Source organism: Zosterops lateralis (assembly GCF_965231275.1).
Source record: "Zosterops lateralis genome assembly, chromosome: 3".
Lineage (NCBI taxonomy): Eukaryota > Metazoa > Chordata > Aves > Passeriformes > Zosteropidae > Zosterops > Zosterops lateralis.
Window position 1 is genome coordinate 95974698 of NC_139764.1, and position 14076 is coordinate 95988773.

A 14076-nucleotide genomic window follows, 5' to 3' on the forward strand; every position below is an offset into this window, starting at 1 on the left:
TCTTACTGGGAAAATTACTGGGTATGTTACTGGCACTTTCTGACAAGAGTGTCTGCCCTGACGTCACACCCAAAGTCTGTCATTCCATTTGCTATGGAGAAATTTTCACCCCCATGAGGAAAACACCTCCTAACTTACAGAATCATTTGAAATCACTCCCCAATGCTGGCTGTAACAACAGTCTGAGGGATTCTACTGTCAGATCTGGACATAGCAAAAGGGATTACAAGAAGTTCTTTGATATTTTCATGTGACCTAGATAGAAGTTAAAAAGATTATTTCTAAATGCAAACATTTTCCTTCCTTCTAGCACCTTAAGGAGATAAGGTTTTATTGCTTCCCTTGTTCTCTTCCTCTGTGACAAATTTTCAGCTCTCTCTGGGGGGTACTGGTGCAATAAATACAGAATTTTTATATATTAAAAGAAATAGGCAGTGTCCAGGTAATCAAAACCAAGCCATTTGAATTAAAGAAAAACAAATGTGTTGCAGTCCTGGGCATCACCATTTTGGTAAGATTACTCTGAGGTAGGTGTGCACAGTTAACAAGGCACTCCCTGGAAAAAAAATAAAATGTTTTGCAGGTAAAATAGAAAACCAGTTTTTTTCATATTCAAATGTCACAACTTCTCAAAAACAAGTAGTAATTCCCAAATAACCTCAGACTGTGCTGCTAACTTTTAACGTTTACCAAGAGAGGTGTAAGGCAGCCACATTCCAGTTGCTTATGAGTCACAGACACTGTTTGACAGTAGACATCACACATGTGAAACAAAGCAATAAAGTAAGATAAATTCAGGAGTTTAACAGAAAAAAGTTGCAACCTTTTTCCACATGTAAAACTTTGTTTTTCCTAATTAAATTGAGCTAACTAGTCTAAGGCATCATATCTTCACCTGTAAGTGGAACGTAAGGAAGTCTAGATCTGATGTACAGCCTTTGGCTGTTGCCTTAAAGGTGGGAAATGAGAATTATAGAAGTGCAGAATGGAGGAAAAGACAGAGACTGTCATAAAGGAATTTTCATAAAGACCATAATTTTAGCAGTCACCTGATCTGTAAAACAGAAATTCACGTGAAATAGAGAAACAGTGAATACATTTTAGTCTGTAGGATTATATTGTGTAGCTCTCATTGGCTGACCTATCCAAAATTTCCATTTGAATAAGTATGTTAAGAAAAAATTTTAAAAGCTGCCTGACCTTGCCCTCTGCAATAAGTTGCTGCAAAACTGAGTCAAAAGCAATAAAAAAAATCTAGAAGAAAAATAATCGTGGTTTCCAGACAAACAACAAAGTTAAGCACATAGTACATTGGAGGGCCCTTGTAAGAGAATGTGATGATTTGAGGTTAACAGTAGAATCTTCATTTTTGTTTGATGTGCTAATTATTATTAGATACTGAAATCATACTTCTGAACTAAGTTGATAAAGTGATAAGTGAGTAAGTGATGAAGACCACTTAAATTGTTTAAATTACTTTAACAACTAACTAAAACAAGTTATTTGTATTAAATGATCTTTCCCACCAAAAATTTTTAATAAGTAAACTGTTCCCTCTCTGGGGGAAAAATGAGATTTAGGAGTTCAGCATGTTTGCTGAGAAAATACAAGATGCTGCTAAGAAATCTGAACTATTCATTATTACAAATAATGTGTGATTAGTATCAAAGCATACTGGATTTGGACTCATCAAGCTCCCAGGAGAGCACACTGGTAGCTTGCTTTAGAAATTGATTGTTCTCATGGTTAAGGGATTCCCAGGCTAAAAATACTTGAGGACAGATTCATTTACACTTTGCCAGCATTATCCTCTAGTTAAATCTAATTATTTTCTTGGTGATTTATATCTTTAATGGGTTTTATAGAGAGAAATTGTATCCTTTGTCATTATAACTGAATGTATGGTATTTTAGAATGAACAATATTCATTTTGTTTTGAGTCCAGTTACATAACATCTGGGAGAAATGCATCTGTTCTGTTAGAAAACACTATTAATGGGTATTCCAGAAATGCTTGGTAGGTGGACAGTTACATTTTTGACTGCAGTGTTCCAACTGGATCATCTTCTAAATATAAAGAAGAATAATTTCCTTATGTTGACAAGGGATAAGTCTTGTGGTTAAAGGTGAAGCAGTATCTGTTTTATTAGTGGTGTTAGTAGGGCTTTGGGCACTGCCACTGCAATATTCCCATAAGCAAATTGGGAAGAAATGTAGATGAATCCTTCAGATGGATGGATGTTTGCAGTCTCTGAAAAGTGCAGTTGGAAAGTCATTTGCTGATGACTAGAAAGATTTGCTAGATGGTCTTTTCCACAAGGATCTCGTTAGGGTTTGTAGTGTTTGTAATTTTTGATCAGGTTGTACTTGTATGATGAAATGTGAAGCATGCTTGTAAAATGGACAGATTATGCCAAGCTGGGAGTGGTGCAGACACTATGAATGGAAGGATCAGAATACAAAATAATCTTGACAAGTTGAGAAGCTGAAATGTTAAATTGGCTGCGATTCAAACAGCAAAGGCAAAACGCTACCAAAGACTGGAAGTAATATACAAATACAAAATGAGAAGCAACAACAAGCCTATTTCCTGTAGAAAGGAAATAGGCTGAGAGTAAGAAAACTACACAAGGGTAAACAAATTGGACTTCCAGATACTTGGTGTAAAAGCAAAATTCATATTCATGTGTGAAACATAATGTGTTTCCTGCTTCTCACTGCTAGTGAGAAATCAGTTGGATTGTAGATTCTTATGTTGGCACTCAGGGAGAATGTGAGGTAACAGGAGAGAGTTCAGAGAGTCCAGAAAGCGTTATCTATGAGAAAGGGGTAAACACTGCTTTGCCTGAAAATTGATTCTCATTCTAGAAGGGGAAGAAAACATTTTCAAGTATACAAAAGACTGTAAAAAAAAGGAATTGTACAGTCTCCCCTACCACTATGGACAGGACAAAAAGCTGAGGTAGAAAGTGCAATAAGATAGAAGGTATTTTCTAATGCTAGGGTAATTTAAGAATTCTAGATTAAATTTCCTAGTAAGACTCAGATGTGTAATATCCACCATCTGAGAATGTTAAGGAGACTTCAGCACATTTGTCACAAACATTTTTCATAGTGTTCTTAAATGGGTGGTCTCTAGAGGGTCCCCTTAAATCTCCCCACCTGCGGACTGTCTGGTTTCCAAGGCTTTATGCTTCCAAACTAGTTTAATTTTACTCCTTTTGATAGATTCTGATAGATTGATTTTACTCAGTAGTAAGTTTTCATCATCTTCTATTTCTCCAGCCTGAAAAATATACTAACTTATTTTCCAAATAAATGGCCGTCTTCAAATATGTTTTTCATCTCGAAAAATAATGTATGTGCAATGTGTATTTCACCTTTAGGTGAAATACCCCTTCCTTTTTAGAAATCCCTTCCTCATTCCACCCCACATCAAATCTGTACTTCTTTATGCCAGTTTTCGAATCTCTCATTCCTTCATCCTGCTCAACTCACTCTGGTGGTTTTTTAATCTGCACATGGACCATCTTCCCAATGTCTTCAGTACTGGAGTTGTTTTCTGACCTGTGGTGTGATGCACTAAAGCCATCCTGTGGCTGCTGGCTGTGACCCAGAGGCTGTGGGTTAACCAGGTGTGAGTCCTCTGCTACCTAAAAGGCCACTGGTGTCTGTCTTCTCTTCCTGTGGACTAATGCCCCATCTCATTGGAAGTAACTCTGACCTTTTCTCATTTTCAGCTACTTTTTTGAACTGTGGAGTTAGTTACAACAAAGGAGCTAAATCAGCATATGGGGCCTCCCTGCCCTACTATCCACGAGTGCTCCACAGCCCCCAGCAGAGAAGCTATCTTGGGCAAACCTGCACATGCTTTTGGGGTGCTTTTCATGACCTTAAATGTGGCTCTTCAAATACATTGTTTGTTAACAGGTGTTACCCAGTCACCTTGGTTAAAGAGATTGATAATGGACTTTGATACCTTTTATATGTTGCTGTGTCTTTATAAGATATTATAAGGATGTAGCCCTTTTCTTCTTACTGTGGTAACTTATGATTTTTCTGTCTAGATTGGAGACATAAAAACTGCAGAAAAATATTTTCAAGATGTTGAGAAAGTGACTCACAAATTGGATGGACTACAGAGCCAAATTATGGTTTTAATGAACAGGTAGGTAATTTAATAGCTAAATAAAACTTCTTAAAATGTAGTTCTAAAAGTTTGCAAGGTGATCATTAAACTACTCTTGAGACAATCCTGTTCTCTTTCTCTCTTCTATGGGACTTCATCTGTCATAAGTGAGACTGAATGGCATGCAGACTCAGGAGATCTCTATTACTTGGTACAGTCATATTGTCCTGCATTGAAACTGAGATCTTTCAGTTGATTTTACAAAGCTTTTTCTCATATTTCACTGCATATTTTCACTGTGTTTTTTCAATATACATTTGCATAAATAACTCTTAAGAGAGAAGTTACTTTGGGCAGTCATCCTACAATCAGATCTGCCAGGAAGGTACCACTGGTAGCTTCAAAGGATGCTCGAATGCACTGTAGTAAATTGAGCTGTGTGATGGGGGACTCGCTTTGCAATGGTTAGCACATTGGCTTAATATATTTGGAAGATACTATTCAAAAGTGCTCTGAAAATTACATAGCTAATTTCATGAAGAGAAATAATTCTGGGAAGAGAGTATCTGCATTTAAATTAATAAAAAACACAATGAAGACTGTTACTTTCATAGGCAGAAAATACAATGGCTGAGTAATCCAAGTTGTCATTCCATTTGTCTGTAAATCGGTGTCTCCTTTGCACTGTGAAGAACAAATGTCAGAAACTCTCACATCTGTAACAGGAAAAATAAAAAATGGTATTCATTCTTTTTAAAATGTATTATTACCTTGGGTTTTTGAGGAGAACTCATTTATGTGTCACTTACTTTCTAGAGCATTTCTCCACCTTGGTCAGAATAATTTTGCAGAAGCTCATCGATTTTTCACAGAAATTTTAAGGATCGACTCATCAAATGCTGTGGTAAATCTTCAAATTGCTACATATATAATGAACACCTAAGTTATTCTCATAATACTTCATGCATGGATTTAATTAGTATGCAGAGTATGCTCAAAACTTTACAGAAAAATGGGATGTGGCATGTGTGCCAAAAGGTTTTCAGTATACATAAGGATGAGACGGAAAATGGGATTGGAAACTAAGAACCAGTCTGTATGAAGGGCGTGAATACTTAGGCATGCATGTAGAAATTCCGAGACACTTCTTTTATGGGATCTTTGCACAAGCACTTTTTTTTGCACTCACTGTTTTTAGCATAGACTTGCATGTCAGAAAAAGAAATGTCAGCTGCCAACATGTATAAAATTAACTTGATTTCACACAACATTGAAAGGATATTGCAATTTTAAACATAACATTTTTAACACATTGCATGTCAGAGCCTTGGGTTCCTATCACAAGCTGAGATCAAAGAGCTGTTCATTTACCTTTGGTTTTCCTACACCTGGCAGTTTTCAGTTCATGGTTATGTAAGAGTGCTCCTGAGAAGTCAGACAGCTTGCCCCCCATAATCTGCTCCAAGGCCGTTTACAGACTGAAGGGACTGAGTTTAAGCAACACATGAATTGCATTATTTTGCGGGCTGTAAAATAGTGTGTATTATAAATCACACAAGATCAGTAAGGTTTCCTGAATGGACAGAATTATTTTTTTTTTCTAAAAGGCCATGTTCTTCCTTTATCTGCAGTTTTCAGAAAATACGAAAATTTCTGTTGCTAAACATGTTATATCACTTTGTACTTGTTGGAATCTTTCAGTAACTCATAAAACCCATTTTGTGTGGCAAGAAAAATGGGACCTGACTTGATAATTTATGATGTATTTAGAATGCCCTATCTGCTGGATTTACGTGAAATCAGTTGTAGATGCCTTTGTGATAAGAAGGTATCTTCCTGTTGCTTATGTGGACATGTAAGCCAGAGAGAGAAAAAAACCACTTCTGAAAATATAGGGAAATAATTAAAAAGAAAATCATGAAAATTACTGCATGTAGAGGCAGACATGGTTTCTGAAATTGGTTTTGCTTGGCTTTCAGAATTAACTGACTAATGCCCTATACTATTTATATTTCATTTTAGAGTGTATCTTTTAGAGTTTCAGCTCTTAGAAGTCAGCAGGTGCTGCTGGCAGAAGGTAAATCTTGAGTATTATAAGAAAAAAAGGAGAGCATTTTATAGGTGATAATGTATTTTAGTTTTGCACACACATGCAGAATAGTAATTCTTAGCATGCAGTAAATATGTTGTAGATGCTAGACTTCTCCTCTCTCATCACTTGTAAATACATATATATATATATATATATATATATATATTTCTAAACACACTATTTATTTACAATATGTTTTTCACTAGGCTAACAACAATGCTGCTGTTTGTCTTCTTTACCTGGGGAAACTGAAGGATTCCCTCCGGCAGCTGGAAGGAATGGTTCAGCAGGACCCTCAACACTACCTGCACGAGAGTGTCCTCTTCAACCTGACTACTATGTATGAACTGGAGTCATCTCGCAGTATGCAGAAGAAGCAGGCACTTCTAGAGGCTGTAGCTATCAAAGAGGGTGATAGCTTTAATACTCAGTGTCTCAAGTTAGGATAGATCATTTCCAACTAATTTTTTCCAGCAAGGCTGATTTTTTAAATTGTATATACTCTCACTAATGTGTAAATGTGAAATAAAATCTATTCAATTATGAATATTCAGTGGTATTACTACAGAACCTGTCGTCTTTAACAGGCCTGTCATTGCAAAGACTTTGTGGTGACTTTGACCCAGTTTCATCCCTACAGGTCTGTTACCGTCCAGTTACTCCTCATTACAGTGCAGTATAAGATAGATATAGATATATATATATATATACAGTCAACTACTCTGATTCTTTTATGAGAAAAACTGAACTTAACCTTCTATTGTCTTGATGATTTTTCAGTAGTCAATGAGCAAGCCACATGAGCTTATTTCATCAGCTAGGAGTTGTTGACAGAATATCAGTATATGTATTATGGAAAGGAAGTTCTGAATGCACCTCTCTTCATTTGCTTCTACTATGTGTGCTTCATTTTGTCCCTGTCAGACTCCTGAATATTGTGTGTCTGTGGCTGTCAGAGAAGGCTGCTTGATAACCACCATTCAGAGTCACAGCATGGCTGAGGTTGGGAGGAACTGTTGGAGGCCGTCTGGTCCAAGTCTCAGTAGCACAGGGACGTGTCCACGAGGATGTCAGGGAGTCATACAGTCCTGCACACTGTCAGTTTCCCACAGTGTGAAGGAATGGTCTAAATGGTCTCCCTGTACTTCCCTGGTTTTGTGTTACTGTTAAATCTGAATGTGAATTCTGCAAAGCTGCTCCACTTCTGCGGGGTGGAGAAAGGACCACTGCCTGTTGGAGTGGAAACACAACGGGTTTCAGTTCAGTTCTTCTCCCATTATCAAGCGAAAATGCAGAGCATGAAGTATTTCCCAGGGAAAATGATGCAGAGCCTGAGGGAGAGGTATCTAAGGGGCAGGCCAGACAGCGTGGAAGCAAATGGGGTTCAGGACACAGGGCAGTTACCAGTATTGCAGCAGCATCAGCGTACACTGATTTTGGCATCCCTCAGAACACAGATTTTTGGAATCACAGTACCACTGTGATACTAGTGTATTTTACATCTCTGCCCACATTTCTCCCTTCATCTGTATCGTAAAGATTGAATGCAGATACTCCTACTCATACATGAACACAATATATGCATCTGTTCCTAGGGGGATTTTATTGTTTAGAGATTTAATGCTTAGCAGTTGGAATAGTTTCTTGTCATAAATCACTGCCATGGGACAATTCTGTGTGTTACATTTTTTAATACCATATCCATCAATTAATTCTCACTCCCTTTTAATACCCCCACCTGTATTTTTAAGTAACCAATAACTCATTTTTATGCTTGTCCATCTGGAGATACTGTACAGGGGCCAAAGAATTGTCCTGAAAAATCAGGTTGTTTGAAAACTTCTGCAGTCTAGACATGCAGATTCATAAGGATGCTGCAAAGTCACTGGTCACCTGAAAAGACATAAGCCTACAGCTTATACAGAAGTAGAATTTGCTCCATTTTTACAGTATACTTCTGTTTGACAGGCCATACTTGTACACTGAAACAACAGCTAGTGTACCAATCAACTGAAAAAAAAGCAGTTGGCATTTCTGTTTCTGACTTGGACTCTAGGTTGAACAGCTGGATCTGAATTAAACCTGTGCAGCACCTGGGTAGACCTATCCTAAGGTACCACTACTAAACTCAAAAACTAAATATTCAGCACCACCTGCTTCAGCTCGGTCTAAACACCATTTACATAGCTTAAGTGAATATTAAAATAGTAAATTAAAGGTAGTTGTATTGGCATTATGCTTTACGAGGTTTTACACTTGTTTTAATTGCTGATAGGATTTTAGACAAGGTTTAACAATAATTGGACAGATTCTCAGTTTGCATTGATAACTGAGTTGAAATCACTGTCATTTTCATTTTGTTACAGGTGTGAATCTGGTCTGGTATGTTACTCGCTGTGCTAATTTTTTTTATTCTAGTAGTTTAATTTCTATAGGTCATAAAGGTCCCTTTTCTTGGGCATGGGGTTTCTCTGAAGATGAAAAGAATTCCTGGTATGTGACAACCATTGTTCTCAAAGATGCTGAGAGTAGTGAACAGAACATGTAGCAATAGGACAAGGGTTTACCGGGTTTACCAGGACATGTAGTGATAGGAGAAGGGGCTACAGTTTAAAACTAAAAGAGGGTAGGTTTAGCTTGGGTATAAGGAAAATACTATTATTATTGGTGTGGCACTGGAATAGTTTGCTCAGAGAGACTCCTTCTCCTTGGATGCATTCAAGACAAAGGCTGGATGGGTTTCAAGCAACATGTTCTAGTGGAAGATGTCTATGCCCTTGGAGAGAGTTGAACTAGATGAGCTTCAAAGGTCCTTTCCAACCCAAACTATCTAATTCCCATTAATTTTTTTTACAGTAATATATAAAACAATATAAAAGAGTCACACACATTTAGCTGAAGTGTCGTATTGTTGTACTGTTGTATTGTACTGTTGCCTGTGCTTTCAGGAAGTGTCATTTGTCTGCTCCAGTGCTAAGTGAAAGTTGCATGATCAGCAGCAGCAGCATGCTGAAGCCACTTGCCTCTTTACAACTGCAGTAAAAAGCTTCCTTTTTGGTTCTATAGTGCCTGATACTGCGCTAGTAAATGACAGTCTGTATTCTGCTCAGCAGAGAATAAAAATTTATTATCTTAGTCAGATTCAAATAACCATTATAGAAGAAACACTCTGAAAACAAAATCCCCTGTTCTCCAAATTTCTCTACATTCTAATTCGTGTGTTACTACATAGTCTTGCTTCAGCATGTTTGCTGTGTTCTTATTAGCAGAACCTTTTACTCAGATAAAAATGCCATTAGAGGAGATTTGGACTGGGTGACCTCTAAGCTCAGCGAGCCATTAAACAAGTGACATCCTGGTAGACTTGCAGAATAATTAAAATTTAAATGCAAAGCCATATTATCACTGCTGGATGTATGCAAATTGTTAACTGTTTATGAAATGCAGGCAAGACTCAATGTCACTTTATGGTTTGGATGTGACATACATACAAGTTAAGTGTTTGACTTCCCTAAATTCTGCCCGTTACACATCTGAATGCTCTATATGATGCTAAAACATTAAAGCTAAGGACAAACTTTGTCCTCAAAACATTAATTACACCAGGCAATCCTGTTAAATTCAATGAATTCAGCTGAATTTAATGAGGGTTCCTGGTGTAAATGAGGGCAGAGCTCAGTTCTAAAACACAGCATGCATATGTCATCTGGCTAAGTGAGAAAAGCTATGGAAAGCAGAGCCTGAATGCACTGATTGTTGTATTCAAATCTTAAAGCTTAATGTTCCTTAACAGAAGTTTTGCATTTAAATTCCCACTTTTGTTAAAAGAGGAGAAAAGAAGCTGTACTTCAGACATTCAGATAATTACTTTATGCAGAAACTGAACTTAAGTATCTCTGGCATTTCTTATACCTAACTGCAGTTCAGGTGATAATGGCATCCCCTCACCAGCTGGTCACTGACGTTTTCCTGGTGCTTCAGTTTTCAGACTGGACACATTGAATGTTCCCCAAAGGCATGTGCAGACATGCCTGAAACTCCACAATGGACTTCAGCCAGTCCACTGGAAAGGATGGTCATTCCTTCACCTACCCCATCCTTCATATCAGCAGGAGCACTCTGCACAGGCTTGATCAGCTCATTTACCTGGTGGAAGAACTCACCTAGCCAGCTAACACCCTCTTCAGATACATCTTCATCCTGAGGCTTTCAACACAAAGATCTGCTGGGAATTGCCACACTGCCTGGGTAGGCTGCTGGGTTTCCTGCACTATAGGCCTAACAAGAGGTACACAGACAGCCCCCCTGTGAAGCTTTTGCTGCAGGTGTTTTGCAAATCCAGTCGAGGGGGAGAAGCAGGGTATGATCTTTGTGCACAGCAAAGTTACGTCTCTCATTTCTGTGTCAGCTGATGTGCTTAACCCCATGTGCTGGAGCTGTCTAAAAAAGGAGTGCAGGATGTGTGGTATTGCCATCACCAGCTGCAGTGAGATACACACATTGATTCACTGCTTCAATTGGCAAAATGGGACTGAAGCATCAGATACAGATGTAAATGTATTTCAGATGGATAGAACCACAGCAGGCAGGGTCAACTTCTCTGAGGTTGCTCAGGTAGCAACCTATATTGATGTCGTCCTGAGCAGAGGCCAGGGAAATTAAAGATGTTAAAGTGAGTTTATCCAGTAGCTCACACCTATAAGAGTTCAAAGAAAGATGCCATCCACATCTTCCATCCTGCCTTTTAGCCACTTAATTAAACATTAAGGAATTATCTTGCCAGTGAGGTACCTTACAATGCAGGAACCTGCCCAGAATTTCTGGCATTTGAATAACAATTTTGTAGTGCTGGATGCAAACAAGCCCCAGCAGTAACTTTCAGGAAATGGTAGCAGAAAGCTGCTTTCCCACTTAGCTCTCCCAGCCAGTCTGGGGATTACAGATTTAAAGATTGTCATTCTTCAAGAGGTGTGAGAGATGGTCATGACCCTGATCTTAGGGAGGAAGAGAAGATGTGGATGGGGAGGATGACCTAGGTGTTGCCTTTCCAAGCTGTTTTGGATCAACATGTAGATTTTCTGTCCTAGATTTGGGCAGTCACCTGCAGATGTTTATTATGTATGAGTCATTAAAATGAATCCACCTGAAAGGAAGCAATAATGGCTTATAATTTTCCCACAAAGAGGGGAAAAAATTGGATGTTACTTTTTTGAGGCAAGGAAGGAAGGGGGGAGAAGGTTCCTTGGCTTTGAAAAGCTGTCAAAACTGTCAGTACTAAATTGAAAAAAAACTAAATTAAAAAGATGCAGAACTAGAGCTGTTTATTAGAAGAAAAAAAAAAAAAAAAAAAAAAAAAAAAAAAAAAAAAAAAAAACACCAACAATTATCTCCTCCCCAAAAAACCCCACTATTTGCAATGCAAGATGTGAACAAGTACTTCAAATTCTGTGACACATTCCAGTGCCAGGCAGCAGGACTGAGCCCCACCCAAGGCTGGGGCAGCAGACTGTGCATAACCTGGCCACCGTTCTGTTTATGCCCCACTTTGTTTTGTTACAGCATCACCAAGGACAGCCCACCTTTTTCCCATGAACAGCAGGTCAGCTTTAAGTTGCCTGAATCATTTCGGGGGAAAAAAACAAGCCTGAGGGTGAACCCAAATCAAATTCTCCCAGCTCAAATGCCTGTGATCACAGGGGAAACCAGAGCTCAGAGCTCAGCTTGGCTGCTCTGGGCTGTGTCTGTGACCAAAGGCAATCCCAGAGCATACCCAGCCCAATTTTCTACCAGCCAATATTGACAGGCACAACAGTTTTTAATTGGTACTCTGAGAAGCAGCATAGAGAATGAAACGAAATTAATGCAGGTATCCCAGAGAGAACTGCAGCAGGGGAGGCCAGAATTAAAAGATATTCACAGTCCTTTAACTGTTGAATCTTTCCCCAGGCATTTTGGTTTCTGAAATTTTGCTTCTCTGCCTTATCTGGCTATTTATACAGTTAATAAATAATGAGAGCTAGTGACTCAGTTGCACAAAAATAGGTTTTTCAAATTGCAGGTATAGCAGAGTATTATCTTTTTGCAACCACACAAAACGTTTGGGGAATCAATCTGTAAAATCACAATGAGTGCAGTAATTCAGATGAAATCTGCATCTTTGAGCCAGGAATATTTAAATTGTAACACCAATTCATTCCCCAATAAGTTGATATGTTTATTTGGCTTCAAATAAAAAGACAACTGGCAGTGACCCTATTCTCAGACTTCCTTCCCTATTTGGTAGGGAGGGAGGGAGGGAATCTGGGAATTTCTATCATTTCCCCAGAAAAGACTCCCAAACAAATGATGTCATATTCAAGAATAGCACAAGTCAGATCCAAATCCACATTTTGACTACAAGGAAATATTTTTCAAAGCAGTGCTGAGCTTGCATCTCAGTATGTGTGCTGGTGTTTGACAGCTGATATGAAATGACTGCCTCTGTCAGGAAACTGTCCTTTCTCCTAAGTTCCTAGTTCAAGCTAAGTCCTGGAATCAGAAACCCAGCAGGAGAGTTTTGGCCTGTTCTGCCAGTAGGACCCAAAGCTCTGAGTACATGAAGATTTATACTTGTCAAGTTCAGCAGCCAAGACAGACAGCTCCAGCTCCCACAGCTGCAGGCAGCAGCACAGCCCCTGCTCTCAGGCAGCCCAGGGCAAGACACTCACCACCAGCAGCACCCTCCTTCACCTATTTTTAGCCCCTCCCCAAGTGGATGTTACTAGTTAACTACCAACTGGCCGGGAAATGTCTTTTCATTAAAAAATCCAGCCAAAGAAACTTGCCCCAGGAAATATAACAAGGGGATGCAGCCACCAGTTTGCCCACCTAAATTATTAAAACTCGTACTGCCCATCCACAGTTTGCACTGAGTCCCCTTCAGAAAAGTTCTCTCAAGATGTTAATGAGAAAATGGGGTATATGCCACTTTGGGAAAGTTTGGATTAAAACAGAAAATAGTACATAGGTACCAAAAAAAGCTATCTTAAACATCTCAATTCAGTACCGTTTCTCCTGGTTTGTTTTTTTTTTAATTTATTTTATTTTTTTTAACTCTAATCCTGGAGGAGCTGGAACATTTCCTGTGCCTGAGTTAATGCTGCCAATATGATGTTGCTGGAACTACTTACAGGAATTTTCATACTACATCAATTTACAAAGATTTTCCACTAGCTGTGGTAAAACACAACCATGTTTTTGGACCAAAAATCAATTTCACTTTGCACTTTTTGTTTGAGGGGGGTGAGGGGGGTGGGAAGGGAAGAAAGAAAAAACCACAAAAATCACTATGAAAATAAACTGCATTTTTCATCTGAAGGCATGGCATGCTCTCCTTCCCATCTCTCTGCTCTCTTGAATGTTTTCTATTAATATTAACTTTTTTTTTCTGCCTAGCTGTTTCCTCCCACTGTAATTTCCCACATAACCTCTTTGCAGGTGTGGAATCTTTATACCGGCCCCAAATTGCTTTTTTCCTGGCTGACAAAAACCACTTTCAGAGTGCAAAGCTTTCACCCTTTCAAAGACACCTATAGCACTAAAAGGCATGGACTCCAAAGTGTTGACAGTCAGACGCCCCCAGCCCCTGCCACCTCTCAGCAGCAGAATGCATTGTGCTATGAAAATGATGAACGATCTCCAGTGGGGTGATCGTGTGTTATTCTGACAGCCAGGAGATGGGAGCTGTACCGGGTGTATATATTCCTCCAGAGAGGCAACAAAACAAGGTGGCTCAGCCCTCCTTCCCAGGTCACATTCTACATCAGTGAGCTGCTGAAAGCAATTGCTGCGAGCAGCTGCTTTTACTGTCCATCCC

The 14076-nt window shown here is 38.9% G+C and overlaps 1 protein-coding gene across 1 annotated transcript in view; it reads left to right on the forward strand.

The window, feature by feature from the left end:
* TRAPPC12 (trafficking protein particle complex subunit 12) overlaps positions 1 to 6768 on the forward strand; it is a 50753-nt gene extending 43985 nt beyond the window's left edge. Inside the window, exons 10-12 of the mRNA XM_083856926.1 lie at positions 4068 to 4168; positions 4946 to 5033; positions 6428 to 6768. Coding sequence (XP_083713052.1) covers positions 4068 to 4168; positions 4946 to 5033; positions 6428 to 6670 — 432 coding nt within the window. The 3' untranslated portion in view covers positions 6671 to 6768. The remainder of the gene's footprint in view (positions 1 to 4067; positions 4169 to 4945; positions 5034 to 6427) is intronic.
* Positions 6769 to 14076: the final 7308 nt, after the last annotated feature.